At 36.7% G+C, this 21,944-nt stretch overlaps 2 protein-coding genes across 2 annotated transcripts in view; one reads left to right on the plus strand and one right to left on the minus strand.

Annotated features, from left to right (window-relative positions):
• The first annotated feature begins 4,727 nt into the window (after window positions 1–4,727).
• Window positions 4,728–5,920, plus strand: LOC149838026 (CEN-like protein 1). The gene is made up of 4 exons (XM_090007567.1): window positions 4,728–5,023; window positions 5,380–5,441; window positions 5,583–5,623; window positions 5,703–5,920. Exons 1-4 carry the CDS (start codon window positions 4,823–4,825, stop codon window positions 5,918–5,920), a joined length of 522 nt encoding a protein of 173 aa, XP_089863693.1. The 5' UTR covers window positions 4,728–4,822.
• A 3,271-nt stretch (window positions 5,921–9,191) lies between these two features.
• LOC149838027 (Sodium Bile acid symporter family) overlaps window positions 9,192–21,944 on the minus strand; it is a 56,240-nt gene continuing 43,487 nt past the window's right edge. The window contains exons 8-14 of the mRNA XM_090008170.1: window positions 20,114–20,227; window positions 16,867–16,888; window positions 12,334–12,401; window positions 11,484–11,569; window positions 10,294–10,423; window positions 9,933–10,034; window positions 9,192–9,586 (exon numbers count right to left, since the gene is read on the minus strand). Coding sequence (XP_089864296.1) covers window positions 9,512–9,586; window positions 9,933–10,034; window positions 10,294–10,423; window positions 11,484–11,569; window positions 12,334–12,401; window positions 16,867–16,888; window positions 20,114–20,227 — 597 coding nt within the window. The 3' untranslated portion in view covers window positions 9,192–9,511. The remainder of the gene's footprint in view (window positions 9,587–9,932; window positions 10,035–10,293; window positions 10,424–11,483; window positions 11,570–12,333; window positions 12,402–16,866; window positions 16,889–20,113; window positions 20,228–21,944) is intronic.

The following is a 21,944-nucleotide window of genomic DNA, read 5'->3' on the forward strand; positions in this document are numbered from 1 at the left end:
AAATAAAATAAAAAGAAATAGAACAATGTAATCATGAAATTAAGCTTAAACTAAATGTTCATTCATTCCTAAACTAAGCATAAAGTAAAAATTTTCATTAAGTATTTAATTAGAACCCTCGAATTGAATACAACAACTGAAAAGGAAAATAAAAAAAATTAAAATACCTGCAAAATTGAGAAAACATATTAGTAATAAATGTAGGCTTAGTCAGATTTTCCTTCAATATTGGAAAATTGAAGGAAATCATCCAAAATAGGCCTTTCAAGCTCCAAAATAAGGAAAATTAAGAAAAATAAAATAAATGATATATCAAAATACACATAATCGTTATGAAGACTCTGGACTTATCTTAAAACCATTTAATACTAAAGATTTTTGAGAAATCATGGAAGGAAAATTCAAAATTGAAGGCCTTTTGTCAAAAACGGGAATTTAAGAAAAAGTGAACATACTTCTGTAATTTAGATATTTTAGAAGTCATATGAATTCAAATTGTACCAAATTTGTGGGAGAAGTTTTTTAACATGATTAGAAAACTTTTCCAAGTTACAAAATGGTCAAATTAGTTCTGGTTTACAAATGGTGACCTCGGGAAGTCATCGTTCCATTTCAGGAAATGAACCTATTAGAGAACCTGAAGTTCTGTAAGCAGTTCTGATTTTTAACAGAATTAAAATAACAAATAGATATAAAAATTTATAAAAATTGGCATAAATAAACTAGACACATAAAGAAAGATAACCTTTTTTACAGATCTGTAAAATGATCTCCCGTTTGGAGAGATATGACTCTGAGAAAATGGACTAAAATCTGTGTAATATAAATAATGTAGAATGATAGGGGTCTAGTTTTTAATTAAAATGGGGCATTAAATGACCATAGAAATCACTGCAAATTGACAAAACTAAACTAGATTCAATCACAAAAACACCAATTTTTACGGATCGAAAATACAATCTTCGGTTAGAGAGATACGCCTCCGACAAGTTGACCTTGATTTGAATATCGATTTGTTGAAGACACTGTAAATCGCAATAGCGATTTGCTGAAGACACTGTAAATCGCAATAGCGATTTACTCAAAACACTGTAAATCGCAATAGCGATTTACTGAAGACAATTGTAAATTGCACAATGATTTACTAAGAGTCACTGTAAATCGCAATTACGATTTACTAAAGAAAATTATAAATCGCAATTGCGATTTATTGAAGAATGTCGCAAATCGAATGATGATTTGATAAAGAGGACTACAAATTGTAATGGTGATTTATCGAAGGATACTATAAATCGAAATAGTGATTTGCTAAAGAAAGTAGCAAGTCGAATGACGATTTGCTGAAGGATACTACAAATCAAACAATGATTTGCTGAAAGATGTTGCAAATCTAATGACGATCTGATTTGTAATATAAATCGCTACTCTCTGATTTGATTTCTACTATAAATCACTACTCTCTGATTTGATTTCTACTATAAATCACTACTCTCTGATTTGATTTTTACTGTAAATTGCTACTCTTTGATCTGATTTCTACTGTAAATCGCTACTCTCTGTTCTGATTTCTATTGTAAATCTCTACTCTTTGATATGATTTTTATTATAAATCGCTACACTCTGATTTGATTTCTACTGCAAATCGCTACTCTCTGATCTAAATTTTATTGTAAATCGCTACTCGCTAATCTGATTTCTACTGTAAATCGCTACTCTGTGATTTGATTTCTACTGTGAATCACTACTCTTTAACCTGATTTCTATTGTAAATCGCTACTCTTTTATCTGATTTTTATTGTAAATCACTATTCTACTCAGTTTGACGTTGCCACCATTATCTCTGTTCTAAATCGTTATTCTTTGTCTACTCAGTTCGACGCTTGCACCCTGGTATCAAGATGAACAATAGACATAATGCTGATTTTTCTGGTAGTTCAATTATTTCTCACGAACCGACGACGACAAAGAGTACTCCGACAATAATAGACGACGATGGCAAAAGGTGCTCTGACGATAGCAGACGATGACAAAGAGTGCTCAGACGACAGTAGACAGCGACAAAGGGTGCTCCGGCGACAGCAGACGATGGCAAAGGGTGCATTGTCAATCGGAGCTCCTGTTACAGCAGATGGTGCATCGTCAAAGGGTGATCCAGAACGTTTAGGGCGACATATTGCGAGGAGCTCCTGTTAAAGCAGAGGAGTTTACTCCTTAGGACAAAAACGATGATGATTTTAACCCTTTTTGGCGAGAGGACATTTTTGTTATTTCTTCAAAATATCATTTTATGATGCTAATGGTGGGAAAGGGTACTTAAGTCTTTGCAAACGCACTAGACTCTGATGCTAAGTGATGCCGACACACACGGGGAAACGAGCTCCACGTGATTACATACGTGGTGCTCATTCAGACCCGAGAACATGCACCTGCGTGTTTCGGGGGGAAACATTGGGGAACATATAACCTGCTTCACTGCATTAAGCACCTGATCACCCTCCGTCTTGGAAACAAGCCTGTCAGTTGTGGGGCCCAAGGCCTGATGGAGGGTGGTCAGGTGCTTAATGCACAAATTTTGTGCCATGTGATTGTGATTGCACCCTTATAATTTTCAAAATTTTAAATGAAAATAAGTTTTGTATCTTTTTCAAATCTGCAATGTCTTTTTACACTTATATGGCTTTGATGATCTCCTTACACATAAAAAGCTTTGATAGGCCACAGACGTGGTTCTGTGTTCAGGGTCTACAGTGCCCCCGCCCCCCCCCCCTCTTTAATAAGGGGCAGTCACAACGTGGCTTTCCTTAGTTGGATAGAACACCGAACACTGGATCTGCTCCCCATGAGCCACCATAGACTTAATTTTACATCCGGTACTACGTGAGATCCGAGCACCTCACTCCCCTGGGAGTCCTTAAACTATTTAATCTCTCATAAAACATGAAAGGCATCACCTTTTCTCTCAACACATATCCAATTTTCCTTTTTCTAGCCAAACAAACTGCATATCTTTCCACTCACTAAGGCACACAGATTTGGCCAATAATATTTAGATACTATCCAGCACTGAAATAATGTATTTTTTTCATATTCTATGTCACAAAGTATTTATTATTTTTTTCCCCACTTATAGAAGTTTTATCTTTTCTACTTTATGAACCTGAATATAAATTACTCCCCTTTTACATGACAAGATAGCTCAGTCTCCCCTTTGTCTTTGTGGTGGGGGTGTCCTTTATGCCATCCCTAACCATAATAAGCAAATTCCATTGGCGTACAAGCAATTTAAGGAAGGTTCCACCATAACCCTCCCCATAATACCACTACACCTTTGGTTTCAAGCATGGCTATACTTTGGAGAAAAAAAAAAGTTGGATTTAAAAACAAGATATAAAGCATTGTTTCCCAAAATGCAAAAGGGCATGCTTTTTATGGGGCAAAGCTGATAAAAACTTGGTTTCATACTTGGTCAGCTCGTCGAGTTTGCAGTCAGACAAAGTGAACTGAACCAAACCAAATGTAATGAGCCACTCGAGAAGGAAGTTATAGGCTCTCTAGCCATCTCGAGTCATATGGATGCGGATGCCATGATACGACATATGATGAGATCCATCCTATCTTGATCATAGCCGTCTAACCAACTGCTATGATTAGTCCACACATTCTTGCCACGAATGTAGAATTATCCAATGAATCGGTTGGACGGCTAGGATCAAACATAGGATCCTACCATCATATATCATAGGATCTTTTCTAGTCATTACATCATTCGGCTCTTAGACCAATAGTACAAGTCAACCAATGATGAATAGCAAAAAATAAAAACCATAGCCACATCTGATTATAATTAATCAGATCTTGTCTTGGCTTACCAAATGCAACTAAATTGAATCGAATTCAATTGGGTCTCAGATAAAATAAGGTTCACCTGACCCAATGTTCACCCTTATTAATTTATAGCAATAAAAGCACACTGTTTTAAATAGACTGGTGGTACTTATGGTAGATCTACACTGTGTCATCTTCTCAGGTGTTTAAGCTTTTTTTAGGGTTTCCAACATGAGCCAATCTGGATATTTTACCCAGCCAGACTATTAAATGGGTCGAGTCTGGGTAGGGTAAAATGACATCTAAACGGAGCCTGACTATCCTGGCGCATTTACTATGTATTTGGGTTTGAAGAGCCTGACTCGACCCACCTGGAACCCAGCTTGTTAAGACCGGGGCCCGGGTTCTACCCAACAAGAGATGGGTTGGGGGTCGTGCCTATCAGACTCTCACAGGCCCCAGTCTCGGGCGAGGCCGGGATGTCCACTCTTACAAATTAATGCATTCTTCAATTTTGTCTTCAATATTGTGAAGATGTTAAGCTTGAGTTTCATGAGAAAATGCAGTGAGTATTTGAGATATCCACGTGATGACATGATTTTAAAAAATTCTCCTGTTCTCCATGAGGTATTTTTGGGCATCAACGGATACAGTACAGGGTACACCAACTTGCCCTATGAGAGCATCTACGAAGAAGTTTTCGAGAAAATATGGGCACTATGGGCTTAAGTTTCTTGAGCCACTGTTTAGCTCACAGATTGATAAACTGTTGGAAATTATAGGACCTTATCACTGTCAACTTTTCGTCATGATGATGACATGAGAGAGAGAGGTGTGTTATGTATGCATTGCCAAAAGGCAACTTTGAGACTACCTATATATATGGGTCTTGGAGCTTAACCAGTCCAACAAAGAAAACCCCAAGCAAGCAGACGCTTTAACCAATCACCAAAGGGTTGAGAAAAAAGACACCCCTCTCACTTCTTTATCTGAATCCATGGCTAGAGCCTTTGAGCCCCTTGTAGTTGGAAGGGTCATAGGAGATGTTCTTGAGGACTTCACTCCTAGCATCAAAATGAGTGTGGTTTACAATTCCAACAAACAAGTCTGCAATGGACATGAGTTCATGCCTTCTGCAGTGGCACCTAAACCCAGGGTTGAAGTCAATGGAAGTGACCTCAGATCTTTCTTCACACTGGTAAAACATTTTTTTCCCTGCAATTCCATTTTTATAGATATACCTACCATACATTGGTTACGAAATAACAAAACCAGCTTGTTGCCCCAGGGCTCCGCCCATATCGTAAGGGCGACTTGCAAACGTCTCTAAAAGGATGTCACGAGTTCAAAACCTACAGATGCACGTCTCTTGCTGTGAGGCCGAAGCTGGGTGTACTCCCTAGTGGGCGAAGGGAACCTGGGGTTTTTGTACCAATGAGCTCGCGAATCACTGGGATGGTTTTCCCAAGTTATCCAAATTAAAAACAAAAAGAAAAATAGCAAACCAACTTTGCTTGTCAGACTAATAGAACTTTCTCTTTCTGTCTTAAACAGATCATGACAGACCCTGATGTGCCAGGCCCTAGTGACCCATACATGAGAGAGCATCTCCATTGGTATTCTTGTTCTCCTAAGCAACTCTTATTTTCCGACTGATTTGTCACTGCCGCTTCTGTTAAAGATAGTCACACAAACACCTGTTTTGTTTATTTGTTATATGTTAGAGAGTTTGATCCATTATTGTTTGGATGCTATAGGATGGTGACAGACATACCAGGCACAACAGATGTTACGTTTGGTGAGATTCATAGCTTATTTCATTTGACTTTTATAGCATCAAGGTTATGCGCATAATAGTGAGGATGAATTGTTGGCAGGAAAGGAAGCTGTGGCTTATGAGTCACCAAAGCCTAACATTGGCATACACAGGTTTGTGTTCGTTCTGTTCAAGCAGAAAAGAAGGCAGTGTGTTTGCCCCCCTTCATCAAGGGACCACTTCAACACCAAAAGGTTTGCACAAGAGAATGACCTTTGTCTTCCTGTTGCTGCTGTTTACTTCAATGCACAGAGAGAAACTGCAGCAAGAAGGCGCTAGAGAGAGAGAGAGAGAGAGAGAGAGAGAGAGGTGTCTGGTTGGAGTAAAAGCTAAATTAAAATAAAGATGAGGTTTGTAAGAGCGGTAAGAGGTATTGCCATAAAATGAGCAACATCTGTATGGATGCTTACAGTGTTGCACTGGTTTGTTTAGGGCTTGTGATGGTGTGGATTTTCCTGTCATGAATCACATGGGTTTTCTGTTATAAGGATGATTGTAGTGAGATTTGGAAGCAACTACTATTGGAAAACTCATGGCCTTTTCTGGTTTGGTTTGTTCTCTTTGCCTCTCTAATGTTTTGCAGGCTTTTTTCAGAACTTGGTACCTCTTGAGTTCATTCTCGACTCTATAAACAATAGTGGCCATTTCAAATGTACTGTTCTTTTTGCTTTTCTTTTTTCCATCCTTTTCTGGTAGACCCAGCACATCCAACTCTACTTGCTTACAGTCCTAGTCTGATTAGTAGACACCAAAAGCAGCTAAATGTAACACCACCCAATCCGTTAGAGCCAATGCGATTGTCTACCAGATCTAAACCTTATTTCTGTTACCCAAGAGGCTTGAAGCAGCTATGCAAATACCACTTCATTGCTTCCTAACCAAAGAAGGGTAAGTGATCAATTCATACCTTGACCTGTTGGCCATAAACATGAACCGTGATTTTGGATCCAAAACTGATGCTGGAGCAGATTTGCATGAAATTCAGGTTTAAGAGATCCTTTTGGATCCAACTTAGTTTAGGTTTGGATTTTTTAGTGTAATGAATCTATCAGATATCCAGTTTAGAATTAGGGTTTTCTTTTTTACCCTATAAATACTCATTATAAGGATTATTATGAAGAGTTGATGGATGAGAAAACTTGGATATTATTTATTTATTGAATTTCCTTTGCTATTTTTAATTGATTTCCGTACATAAGAGTAAAATAACATAGGTTTTTTACGTCTTTAGAATCAAGGATGTATCAAAGTAATATCGGAACTGAAAAAGATTAATCGAGTCTTGCGATGGCACAAAGTTCAAAATGCAACAATGAAGAATTTGTGGAAGAATGTATGAATCAGATGGAGTCCAATGTCAAAGTGTTTCAATCCCATGTAGCCGAAATCGATGAAAAGTTTAACAAGGTGATGGAAAACTTGAAGTGCGGGCACTATGGTTCAAACCATTGGTGGGGATACAACACTTGATATAGTTTTTTAACGAACGATTGCCCGTTCTCAAAACGCTGGAAGAAAGCCGCATTGATGGATCACAACTTTCAAATATTTGTACGTCACGCCCCTCAAACAATTCCAATACAGAAAATCAGTTGTGGACGTGCATGGAGGTGGTGATGCAATTGGATGGAGTAGAATCAACGAGTGCAACGACAGGAGAGCATACGACCGAGTCACGCAAGACCAACTCCGGAGCAGCTGGGCCTCAACACCATGCCAACCATGGGTTTACCCAATGTTGTCAGTATCGGTATCGCCCTGTATCGTTTTCCCAACGATTCAGGTGAATCAGCCGATACCGATATTCAAGTGAATCGTTCTGAATCGGCTAAAAAATCATTTAAAAAATATTACGTGTCAATCAAAACGTGGCACGTGTTAAATCCATTAAAATAATATTAAAAGATATTTTTTATTTTTTTATCTATTAAAAAATAGCCGACTCCTGGGTGATGCATGTCGATTTTCTGCCGATACAGGCCGACACACACCGCAGCAGCAGGGTTCCACTGACAGCAAGGCCGTCACTGATAGGTTTCTGTCGGTGACTGCTCGCCAGGGAGGAGCCCCGGTGGCAGCCTCCCAACCGACGCACCCTTTCCTTCTTGGGGCTGTCCCTTGTGGGGTCATTCCAGACTGGCAGCACTGCCACCACCGGTCAATCTCGACTGATGGGATGGTCTGTTGAGGTGCCACCACCACCTTCAAACTGGTTAGTGGAAAAGGTTTTTGGACCTGACTCAACACAGTTTGGGTTCTAGAACCCAGTTTGTAGAGTCCTGGACTCAGGTCAACCCAAACACAATCAAACCCAACCCAAATTAACCAGTTTTACATCCCAAACCTGAATTTTGGCCCAGTTCAGTTCCAAAACCAAATAAAAACCTTATTTTTGGCCCAACTCCATCCTAATTTAAACCTTCTTAAACTAGACCTGAATTCATACCTGCTTCAAACCTTTTCCAAATGGATCCTGCCACCTTCAGCATTTCTAAGCCTATGCCTAATAAATCCATATCAGCGAGAGGCTACATCGATTCTTTGGTTATCAAGAGTAAGCGAAATTGGAAGAAGCAAAAGCAATGCATATTCGAGGGCGAGTTTCCTTCAACCCATGGAGAATGATGCAAGAGCAAATCTACATGATATTTGAGTTTATGAGGCCCATTTGAATCCAACTTTAGTTTAGATTTGAATTTTTTTAATGTAATGGATCTATCACATATCCAATTTAGAATTAGGGTTTTCTTTTTTACCGTATTAAATAATCATTGTAAGAATTGTTATGAGAAATTGATATATGAAAAACCTTGGTTATCTCTTTGATTTTTTTTTATTTTCTTTGCTATTTTTTATTGCTTGTTTGTTAGCCTTGGATTTTCGTACAGGAGTAGAATAACGTAGGTTTTCCACGTCTCGGGATTGATGATGCATAAAAAAAACCTTGAACATCATCCTGTCCAAGTTCCAAAACCTACTGTAAAAGTTTAGAGCATCTTTTTAATTTTTTCCATTCATGTTTGTGACAGGCGCATAGTTTTAGCAGCAGGTCAAAAAACATCAATTCTGAAGGGACAGCAACAGCAATATAAGAATTAATCATGAACAAAACATGTCAACATGAAAGTGCGAGTACAGCAAAATGCAATGCACATGGTGGAAAGGTTAGCGATATGCAGGATATAGCATAGATACCAAGAAGCTAAAGCGGGAATCGAGTGTTAAATAGTATGAAGAAGGAAGTGAGATTTGCTTTGAAAGAGATTGTGGAAGTGTGTGAGAAGCGAAAAAGGAAATGAAGGGGGAAAGAAAAAATAAATATTAATATAAAAAACACAAAAACAAGTGGGAAACTAAAGGTATGCAAGAGGGAAGCCATTTTAGAAGCAAGTTTCCCCCAGGCTTCCCCCCAAAACACTCTGAAAGCATGCTTCCCCCCTTGGGAGGGGCTTCCAGTAATTATGGGATGGAGGCCCATTGATCTGTCAGTATCAGAATTCCCGTCGACAATAATCATCAGAATGACGGACAAATAATTAAACTGTGCTGTGAAGAGCAAAGGAAATTTAAACTGTTTGATTGGATCAATATTTGATAGCCATAAAATAGAACCCAACTTCCGAATTGTGCTATCAGCTTCACATCCAGTGGTCTTTATATTTTATACATTCGTACAAGTTAATGAGCATGTCTACAAATGACATGCATAAGAAATGACAAATTGACACAACCAATTTGATTTTTCTTCCAGCATCGCCTAGAGAACTATCTCATTTTACCCAATTGATGACAAAAGGACAAGGATAATTCTTGTGAAGTTTGCGAAATGCCCTTAATGCATTATAGTTACCATCGAGGCATGTTCTTAAATCAGCCATTCCTGCATTCTGTGCTTGTTCTATCATTTTGCAGCCAATAGTTTACAAGAACAGAGTCGATTATTATCTGCAAAAAGAGAAAATGTGACCCCTAGGAGTTTATTTAATAAAAGTAGGAATTTAAAGGGTTCAGATTTGGGTCAGATGTGGCCAATACCAGATCCATGTAATTGGATATTGGCTAAACAGATTCATGCTGAAAATGATTTTTTACATGTAATCAGATTTGGATATCCATCATATCTGGATACGTGTCAGATTCGGTAGCAAAAATCAAAACCATAACCGAATCAGACTACATTTGGATATGGTCTTGGCTTTATGAATCCGACTGAACGGAGTCAGAATTCAGATAAAATCCGATCTGTTGACATCCCTAAATGAGAGTAGGATTATTAGGCTTAATGTACTACCTGGTTAATGTGTGCAACAACACAGGGAAGAACGAGCAATCCTGCTTCCCCGAGTGCTCCTCCGAGCTGCTCCACAACAGCAACCATTACAGGTAGAGTTTTCTACATAACAATTTGCACGTCAGCTATCCAACACAGCTAGCTAATGTCATCATAGTGCTCAAAAGGCTTTATCAAATCCAAATAACAATATTGGTGTAGGGGGCAACTACATTTTTTCAATACGCTTTAAAAATAGGATATATATATATATAATTTCATAAATATACAACTCTAATTTCCTTCCCAACACCAGAATTTTGCTTCGTTTCATTTAAATCTATGGAAAGAATATTACACAACACACAAAAGAACTACAAACCTGGCTGGCAACAAGTATTATGGCACGAGCATTCTCTTTCTTTGCAAAAACTGATTCCTTATTTCCAAAAACAATGTTCAGGCTTTGTACAGCGAAATTATTCCATAACAAGAACAGAAGGTGCAGTACTCTGCAACAAGTGAACATAAAAACTATTCATCTGGGTGGAGTAAAATAAGTAAAACTAAAATTCCACAAGCATCAAATAAAAAATTTCCTTGAATAAAAATGAAAAAGGAAAATTTATTGCTTGGGGGTACCAATCACCAGAGCAGAAAAAAGAAAAGGAAAATCCATACACCTTAATACCAATATGCTTTCTGTAGAGTATGCTTGAGTAAAATGATGATGTTTAACCTAAGCATCCACTTCATTTATGTCGAGGGTAAGGTGAAAGGAAGCAAAAATGTGGTAGAAGGGAGAAACAATAGAGAGAGAGAGAGAGAGAGAGAGAGAGAGTTCTCTGTTTAATAATTATAAGGTACATACTACATAGATTGCTCATCAGAAAGAACATGGGACAAAATTCCCTTATAACATGCATAAAGAAGCCTAAGCCAATTTAATTTATAGAAGAAAAATCCTTCTCATTTCCCTTCAGTTTGGGGCAAAGATGATCATGTCAGCATTAAGTGATCTCTTTACATCCATCTTTATTAAGGATATATGCTTATTGACCATAGGCGTGCACAGTGAGTTGTTGAACAACTTAGATTCAGTCTCCTGTTGTAAAATAGCAACAAAATCTATATGCATTTATTCCTTCATGATAAACTGGATGTGAGACAATTAAGATTACAAGACCATATATGTGATAACTGGATTAGGAGTGCAAAGTTAGGTGGAGTTTGAATATGAATTTAGAAGTGCAAAATGACCTCAATATGATTATGATCATCAAGCTTACACTCGTCCCTGTCACAACCTCAACCTTGTTAGGCATGTAGACAAATAGGTGACTAGACCCACTTAGTAATATTTTGATGTACTAGGAACTTTCTCTCCCATTTTTTTCACAATTCATGAAAAGGTTGTACTCGAGAAATTGTACAGTACAAGTAAACAACATGACATTTTTTTTGTGTTTTGCACCATGAAATAATTAATAGAGATGCTGCAAGAATTAATCATGCAAAATCATTTTGAGAACAAGACATGCTAGACCAAAGAAATATAGTTATGGTACTCACGTTGCCATCCCAATTGCAATGAGAAATATGGTTGGTTTAACCATTAATAACAAGGATCTGGACTTGCTGACTTGTATCCATGGCACCTGAAATTCAAATATACAAAGCCAAACATGAGAAAACATAGTGTAATAATAAAGATGATGAAAAAATGCATTATATTCTGAAAAGAGGGACCTCCAAGCTGCAGTAGCCCCATCATCAATCAGATCAAAAAATTTCAAAGTTATCACTTTACTTTTTGCACTCGTATTCCTTGATTAGTGTTCTACAGAAAGCTGTACATGATTGTGTCAATGGCATAGCAAACATCTGGTAAACTTTCATAGTAACAGGCATTTGACCTACATTGACAACATTCAGTGTCATAGGTGACAATAAAGAGCAAGGCCTATTTATGTTTGTCAAGGCCAATGATGAAATGAAAATAGCCTTAATGAGGTCTTATAATAATATGTACTACAAATTGACAATGAAATCTGAAATTCAGGTTTCACTAGTTTCCCAATCTAGTCACCATTACTTAGCAATGATTACATGGCATAAATTCATAGATAGAGCATAAAAGTCTCATATCTTTCAGCATACTCTGAAGATACTTTAGGCTGAATATGAAACTGGGAAGCTTTTTAGATGCAAATATATACACATTAAACTTTATCAGTGCAAAAGAATACATGCTTCTTCCTAAGCTGTTTCAAAGAATGGCCTTTATTTATAATTGTGCATAACAGAAAAGCTTTCCATGTACATATGCTTGTGTATGTGTGTGTGTGATGTGAACTCTACTTGCTTAATTTCCATCCCAGAAGAAAAGTTCCTTAGAGTAATCCAAAAGTTAAGATTCTACCAGACTAAGAAGGATGGCACTGATCATCGAGAAAAGCCGACGATTCCGATCAACATGCTTTGCTACACCTAAGAGTGTAAAACAAGTGTATGAGTTGTCAATGGTGACAAGGGGCTTTACACAGACATACAATATAGAACTGACTTCAGAATTAGATCATTTGGTTAAGTCAAGAATCAGCATAAATCTCATGACCAACAAACGATTCACTTATCACTATGAGAATGAGAATGAACCATTAATATGCATATTCTTTTTGTTTACTACATGGGAAACTGGCATCGGGTCAGGAGAGATCCTGCACTGGAAAGTCCTGCCAACCTATGGTCGCTATGCCTTATGGTGTAAAACCCCAAGGGCCGGCCCCCTCGTCCACCAGGGAGCCTGCTACTTCAGCCTTGTAGCAAGGGACACACCCTTGGTATCAAACTCGTGACATCCTTCAGCTTGAACGTCTTAAGCTGATCCACCCAGCCAGGTGTTCAGAGCCCTTGTGGGCCATTTGTATACATATATCAAGGCACATAAGATAAGATTCACAACATGAAATAGACTAATATAAAAATAAAGGGAAATGAAAAAAATGGAAGAAAGATAGGAGAGAGAGAGAGAGAGATGTGCATTTTATGGTTCGAACTCACCCTTATGATTTCCATTAGGTTATTTTCACATATTTCAAGACATTTACATAGCACAACAATAGAAATGAAAACAATGCTCTAAAACATATAGCTTTTCAATAAATAAACATAATGTCCTCATCTTTGAACATGTTGGGTCATTTGAATAAGGATCTTTTAACACTTGGCTGACCTCCACAGGGTGACGAAAAATTAGAGTTCCTACTAGATGAGATTTTCAAGTATGATGAGCACAAAGTTTAAATACTAGAAGATGCACACGCTATCGCTGTCAATATCTTAGCATGCCTCAACATAAGCATAGCTCATGCTCGAGCAAGTTTCCTTTGCTACTCAAATCATCCATGCAACTTGAATTGCAAACTAGTAGCCAACCTCCATTGTCAAATCACCTCTTATGTTTGGCACTCCATAGATGGGGCTATTAGAGTACAGGATGAAGACCGGATCCAAGGTGTTTATCCAGTTCAGATCCAGAATGGAAGACTGAATACATTGAATCAAGATGGTTGCAATCCAAAGGAAAGGATATCTAAGGAGCTTGTAAATTCAGCTAATGACAGCTGCAGGCAAATCAGAAATAGCAAGGAGAATAATAGAAAGATCCCATGTAAATAAAAAAACATAACTATTGCCTGTATCTTAGGAGATCAATGAGGAAAGATGAGTGATCTCCTATCTCCTTGTATCTTACCTTATAATAGCGGACACCTCTCCCACACGTCTGTGTGTGTGTGTGTGGAGAGAGAGATTCGTGAATGTAGGTGTATTATGTTAAGATTAATGTATCCTTTTGTACACATTTTGTGTACATATCTTAGTTGTCAAAGGCGCTAGGCAGAGCCTAGGCGGTGAGCTCCTAAAAACACTAGGCGGGGCCAAGGCAGACTAGGTGGTACCCCAAATAAAAAAAATTTAAAAAAAAATGTATAAAATATATAAACAAACTATTAAAATTAATAACAAACATGTATACAACATAAAATCAATCAACAATAAGCAATAGACAAATAATAGCATGTCATCGAACACTGTAAAGTAATTATATTACATAACTTGCTCAAACAAATTGAGAATAAATTAACAATTGAATAAAAAAACCATAGACTAACAATGTGAATAAACAACAACAATAGACATAAATTAAAACACTAGGCGGGGCCTAGGCTGTACCTCAAATAAAAAAAATTAAAAAAATGTATAAAATATGTAAACAAACTATTAAAATTAATAACAGACATGTATACAACATAAAATCAATCAACGACAAGCAATAGACAAATAATAACATGTCATCGAACACTGTAAAGCAATTATATTACATAACTTGCTCAAACAAATAAAGAATAAATTAACAATTGAATAAAAAAACCATAGACTAACAATGTGAATGAACAATATACAAAAAATAAAATCATGTTTACAAAAAAATTAACAACAACAATAGACATAATACAAGCAATAGACAAATAAGAAGAAATGAATAATTAAATAAACAAAACATGATGCAACTTTGCTCAAAAAAATTAAGAATAAATGAGCAATTGAATAACCAAACCATACAACTAACAATGTGAATAAACAATATACAAAAAATAAAATCATGTATACAAAAAAATTAACACCAGATAAGAAGAAGAAACCATGCATTGTTGTTCTAACAACAATTGAATAACCTTCCAATGTTATTCTAAAAAATGATAAGAATCTGAAAAAAAGAAACATGTAAATTCACCAAATTAAAAGGAGTAAGCAACAAATAACATACGCTCATATATGAATATATATCATATATGTGAAAATTATATACAAATGCATTATATAATATATAATATGCTGAAATACAGTATTAATAATATTGTATTTCAGCATATTATAATATATATGCTGAAATACAGTATATATAATATATCTTAAACACGGTATAATTAACAGGAAACAAAGAAAAGAGAGAGAGAGAGAGAGAGAGAGAGAGAGAGAGAGAGAGAAAACGACAGTGAGAGAGAGACGTACTTGCCTTCTTGCAAAAACCTGACAGTGTCGGTGAGAACGAGATAGAGAGAGAGAGGCACCTGCCTTATTCTTCTTCTTGCCAAAACCCTAGAGAGTGAGAGGAGAGAGTGAAAAGGGGGTGAATTAGGGCCTCCTTTTTCCCCTTTTATATGGGTCTTAAAAAGGTCAACGTAAAAAAAAGGACCAACCTAGGATTAAGCCTAGGTTGGTCCAAGCCTAGGCACCACCTAGGCGAGCTAGGCGGCACCTAGGCGCTAAAATAGGGCCCCAAACTTAATCGCCAAGGCGGTGGGGCTGCGCCTAGATCGCCTAGGCGGCGGCGGCCTTGACAACTAAGGTATCTATAATATATTAAATGGCACTTTGTATTGCCCCTTAGTGGACTTGTGCATGTGCACTTTGTGTTTATGCTCTTGTCAATGATAGAATCTAAACTACTGGTTTTTATATTTTTCTACAAGATTCATTGATTGCCTCAAGATGCAAGAAGCAACAGAAAGTCTCATCGTCTTCTACTAAAGTCGAGTTCATGGCTATGGCAAATAATAACTATGGAGCTTGTATGGTTAAAAAATCTTTTCAAAGATATGGAAGCTGACATCTCCAAAGCCTCGAATATGTGTTGAGATAATAAAAGTGTAATTTACATTGCCAGCAACCATACCTTCCATGAGTGCACCAAACACATCGAGATGGATTGTCATTATGTGCGTGATGAATTCTTGAGAGAAACTGTTGAGTTGTCTTTTGTCACGTTAGAATTTTAACTTGCAGACTTCTTTACTAAAGCTCTCGTTGCTCTATGTTTTTTGTTTCTTGTCAACAAACTTTTAGTGTTTACACTGTAAGTTTGACGGGAGTGTTAAAATATATATATATATATATATATATATATATATATATATATATATGTGTGTGTGTGTGTGTGTGTGTGTGTGTGTTTTATATTTTGAGTAAGTGGTATTTTGGTCTTTTTCCTTGTAATAGAACCTGTCCACTAGGGGCAATTTATTATCTTTTTTATTTTTTTCCTTTTTAGTCTTTTACCAAAGACTTGGGGGCTCTTTGATCATTGGGACCAAAGAGTCGTTGGAGCTGCCCAACGGTCATATTTATGACCATTGGGAGATCCCAACGACTCTTTGGGAGTTCCCAATGGCCTCCCCTTTATGTGCTTTGCTTTGTATAAATAGGGGCTGAACCACTCTTGTTTTTTTAATGTGTGTTAAGCATTTGCTCAATAAAAGCTTATAATTTTTTATATTCTTATGTTCTTATTGTTGCCTTATTTGCCTTTGTATTGTCCCATAGTGGACTTGTGCATGTGCACTTGTATGTTTATGATCTTGTAAGACCGTAGTGGCTATTGTTTTGTGTTTTTGCATATTTCATTACAGTTTCCCACTCGACTTGACCGGAAACATGCTTTTGATGTGTTTTCCATACGTTTCAAAAACATTGAGTATCATGTTTTGGAAAAACTTTCCCAGGTAACTTGTTTCGACAATGGTATTTTGGTAACCCTGGTTGGCAGACACTGTTTGATTAAATGGAAAATTTCATATTTCCAGATTCAGACAGTTACAAGTTACATCATCACCTTGCAAACAACTCTATTCTGATCTCACATGAAACTGTACATGCAGCAATTAATCTCACTCTATATGCTTTCAAACCAACATGAAAGAGGAAGAACTTTAACTAAGATTTAATATCATTGAAATCTTTGACTTGACAATAGTACTTATAGTTGAACTTTGGGAGTGCAAGGAAATATAATTAGATGTCCAATCTTATATAGTAATTAAGTGACTTCAAGGATTTACTGAAGCAACATATCCAGCAAAAAGTGAAAGAACTTGGAGTTGAAAATACTCACTATCAAAGGAATTCCGTATTCCCTGCCAGAAAAGGGAAAATAAAAATCTCAGAGTGATTATTTCCTAATTCCGTATCGACGAAGACACAATATAAACAGTAAACTAATCATTATTTATAAAAAAAATCAAACTACTATTTTTGAAACTTTCACATTGACTGGCGATGAACCACAGGTGTTAATATCATCATGTATTCTTAAAATAATAAGTATGATGACAATTTCTTCCTTGTTCCCACAAGTATATGCATGAACTTGGTGATGGGCACTTTTTAAAATTCTGGATCTGAATGAGGATAGCTTAAAGCACAGGTATCCTTCGCTGCAACATCACTCATAATCATCTATGCATGGTGAAATATTGCGGGTGACAAGTGCTGGTTAATGTGTTACATTTAGAAGGAATTTTAAAAAATCAGAAATGGAAGAGTGGAGCTAGCTGCTGTAGTCTTAAATGAGGTGAAACATTCTGCTAAGTGCTAACAAGTCTGATGAGACTATTTGGTGCAGCGGGATTTCAGGTATGTATACTGTGACCTCCTTTTATAGATCTTGATTGAGCTGGGTGTTCAACCTTGGCCGAAGAATACAATTTAGGGACTTGGCCCATTCCCAAGAGCAAGGATGTTTGCTTGGATTGCCTCTTTGGGCAAAGGCTACTCAAATGTATCTAATAAGGGTACACAAGAAGCAAGCAGGTGCATCCTTTTCTGCAAGGATGAAGAGCATACATCAGATGTTTTCTAGTGCTGCGAATTTTTCCAAACTTTATTAACTGTCTTGCTGCACTTGACTATGCAAATATGCAATCACTTGTGTCTTAGAGACCTTTTATTGGGACCAGCAAAAAGAGGAAAAAATAGAAGAGGTGAAAATTTATTTGGCGATGCTGGCTAACACCGACTTGGTGGTCAAGAAGGAATGGAACTCACAAACCTTCAATGATGCCAATGTTCTAATTGTCCATAAAATTGTTACGGCTGATGTTCTTTCTTGTGCAATTTCTATTCGGCCAACTTCTGACTTGTCAAGAGTAAGAAGCGAAAATTCAAGCTCATTGTACCAGAAATGCTAATATTTGTGGATGACTGCTCATTATCCACTTATCATTTCATTTGCCGATTTAATAATATCTTCTTATTCCTCATATAGTCATATATGCATATTATTGGTACATATATATTTCTAGAGGAAAAAGGCTACATATCGCTAGAGGAAAATGATTCTAGTTTGTATCAAACATATACAGTTAGGTTCGATGTTCAAACCATCAGCACAAGAACACAATCTTAAAATGTGAGTCTATCCTACTTGTGTGATTTGAGGCTTAGCTAATGCAACATGACATTTTAGTCGTATCAGTGCAGTGTAGACATCCAACCATTTCCTATAAGTATGGCTACAAGAGATAGAGATGTTTATTGTTTTGCATAATATCCTCACAACAAATATAAATATATTGTTGTCATGGGAAGATTGAGATGAACCTCATGAGAAGAGGTCTTCTGTGTTATTTTTCTGATTGTTGTAAAAAGTCTAATATTACTGCAACATATAATATGATAATAATAGTCAAGACTGTTTTGACCTGTTACACCTCTTGAATTGCTCCTAGGAACATGCAAATCATACAATTTGCACCAGTTTATCAATATGCATTGTGATAACAAAACTATCACATAACTAAATACTTGAAAAGAAGGGGGGAAAAGTGCTTGCTTTTAGACAACATTTTCAAATTTCAGCCACTTTGTTGAAATTTTCCACAAGTAGGTATTAATTTAACCCTATTGCTAGCCTGAAAAATAAAAAGAAAAAACAAACATTTCATTAGTGTTTTATGTGGCTTCCCACACCTCTGGATTGAAACTTTCTTCATTAGCCACAAATTTGAAACGATTCTTTTGAGAAAGAAAACAACACATCTCCATCAAAGCTTGTAGCTTTCTTCATTTGGTTGCTCCCTGACAACAGCTACCGATACCACGCCCCACAATCACAAGCTGCTCTGATACAATCGTCACAGCCTTGGCTGCCTTAGTTTATGTTTTGAAGAAAGAAGGTGAGAAATTATTATTATTGTTATTATTAAGAAGGAAAAGAACTTTTTATCACAATGGAGCTGGCCAAGAAGAAAAGAAAAAAAGGTAGAAATAAAGACTCAGAGCAAGTCAAAGGACCCAACTTTTTTTTTCGGATGAAGTGGAATATATAGCTTGAGAGGTCATATTACTGGTGCTCATGACATTATCACTGCATGTGACAAGATTTCTCTAAAATGAAAATGAAGGAGATAGAAGCTTGCAAAAATGAAAAAAGAAAAAAGGAGAGGAAGGACACAAATAGACACCATTATGAAGGTAAGGATAGTGTTCAGAAAGCATATGTATGGCTGAATTTCCTTTAAAAACAGCACAGCAAAAAAGATAGTCATGATCTATCTACACTTCCATTTGACTTTTTACAATGTTTTGTATCACAGATTCACAACAATTAGACAAATAACATCTTGCTTAATCTTGATATGCACATAATATACACTTTTTCCTTATTGCTTTTATTGATCATGCTCATTTCCACTATGTTAATTACTGTTTTTGCTTCTTGTTGTTCTTGATTGATTCTGAGCTTCATTTAATGTTTCATATTTCCTTGTTTACAGATTTATTTAACCAAATAATTTCCATTATTAAAGAATTCACATTTTTAATTCTTCAAATCCATAAAATTTTATACTGTTTATTGAGTCCCAATCTCTTCTTACTTGTGCGTGGGGCTAACATGCCTCTCTTTTATTGTAAAGTGACGCTTTTTTATTGTAAAGAGACACCCTAATGGGCTTTGTATAAATGCTGCAAAAAAACAATAAAAATTAACAACAATGCCCATGGTGGCTTTACACAAATACACAAATAAATAAACAAACATGAATATTTTTACAACGAATGAAAGATAAAAAATTTGCGTACTACTAGACATGGGACCAAGGTCTGCGAGGCATATGAAATGATGGAAATGCCCCTGGCCACACAGTTAATTATTAACCTTCCTAACTAATTTATGCATAGCATGATCTTTACAAAATTGATCTTTTAATGAAAGAAGAGTACAAGGGAAAGCAATTCCAGTTCAGCAACAAAAACAATCCTCAGGCATCCATCCTAAAAATAGTTAATAGTTGTGATGGAGAGAACAAATGGAAAAGTGCTTGTTTTTGTTTTTTTTACCAAGAGCAGTGAAATACTACCTTCCCCAGAACCAAAGGGACCAAAAGACTGATGATAAGACTTCTGAATAATTGCCTTGAGTTAACAGATGCCCCAACTCCCGCTGCTAAAAATTTTGACAAAGTAAAAGGTACCTGATATAGAACAAACATCAATGAGATTTTGATTTGTTTTTTAAAGAGTAAGAATATTGTGGACACCCATATTAGTGCAGGCTATGTCACAGGGATTCGGCCAACCAGGTGCCGCACCCACGTCGACACGACGCAATGCAGGTGGGCGTGCAGGTGTGGCACCCGGTGCGGTCAACGCACCGAGGGTCATAAATGTCCAAATTTTGGACTTAAAAAAAAAAAGAGCCCGATGAAATGGGCTGAGAGGAGGATTAGGGCAAAAAAAAATTGCCCTCTCCTCCCGACCCCAAAGCTGCGACCCATCTCTCGACCCCGACCCCGACGACGACTACAAGCTACCACTGTCCGACGACACCTCCGCTCCATCTCCAACCCAAGTACGCATTCTCTCTCTCTCATTCTCTCCTTGAATCTCTCTCTCCCCTACTCTCTCAATCTCTCTTCTGAGAACACTAAAAACCCAACCTTAATCATAACCCAAGACTTTGATCCGTTTATAAGTTTAAGAACCATAATCACAAATCTCATTTTCTTGTGATGTTTTCAAAAATCTGTTTTCTTGGATAAATATCAGAAAAGTTATGGTATTTAAAAAAATTTGGGTTTTCCCAAAAAAGTGAAGGAAATGTTTTGGCGTATATATATATATATAGTAATACGCTGGTTCTGCCCACTTTCTTGTTTCATCCCATTCTGCTCAGCTCAAAATCACAGTTTTTTGGTGTTTTTTCTCACATTCAACACCATAGATGTGATATATAGGTTTTGTTTAGTGGGAGCAAGCTTTTGGATCACCAGAATCTGACATGTATATAGGTTTTTCCGGTGATTCAAAATCAACGGCTACGAAGGTATCAGTTTTTTTTGTTCATAAAAACATATTTTTTCATCAAAAAATCATGATCCAAGAGTCGATTCTCACTAAATCGGGCATGCTAAACACATCTAATGGTTCAGATCTGTCATAAGACACTTCAAAACTATGTGGCAGAATGGGGCAAAACGAGAAATGAGGCCTAATATGTTCAGTTCTCATATATATATATATATATATATATATATATATATATATATATATATATATATATATATATATATATATATATATATACCCTCCCGCACCCCCGCACCCAAGTTTTTTTAAAGTGCCGCATCGCCACACCTGCACCCATGTGACATAGAGTGTAGGCCTTTTTAGTATGTAGCACTATCACCTGTTTGAATCATAGTTAGTTCTATGTACTTTTTGTTGCAACAACACTAATTCACATATAATAGTTCAACCAATAATGCATAGTTGGCAAACCCGGTGAGTCGACTCGGGAATTGCCCGAGAAGACTCTGATCAGACCCCAGACACAGATTCAGGCTTGCTGATCCTAATGCCTATTAAGAACTTTTTATCATGCATTTTATGATTTTAATGTATAACTCTTATACAAAGTACTTGTTATCAAGAATCTAATATTGTCCAATGAGAAATGTCAATGATCATGTATAGTTACATACTTCTATAGGTTAATTATTGACATGATCTACTTACTTAGTTATTTTACAGCTTGAAGTTTGATTATTTATATGTCTTATTCATGTGGTAATACTAAACTATAGAGTCCTGATTCATCCGAGTTACTGAGTCAACCTGCTGATCTGTGAGTCAAGGGTTGGGTGATCCAAGTCCAAGTCATGAGTTTGCCAACCATGCAATAATGCATAC

The sequence above is a fragment of the Nuphar pumila genome, chromosome 5 (assembly GCF_984573655.1).
Source record: "Nuphar pumila chromosome 5, dmNupPumi1.hap1.1, whole genome shotgun sequence".
Lineage (NCBI taxonomy): Eukaryota > Viridiplantae > Streptophyta > Magnoliopsida > Nymphaeales > Nymphaeaceae > Nuphar > Nuphar pumila.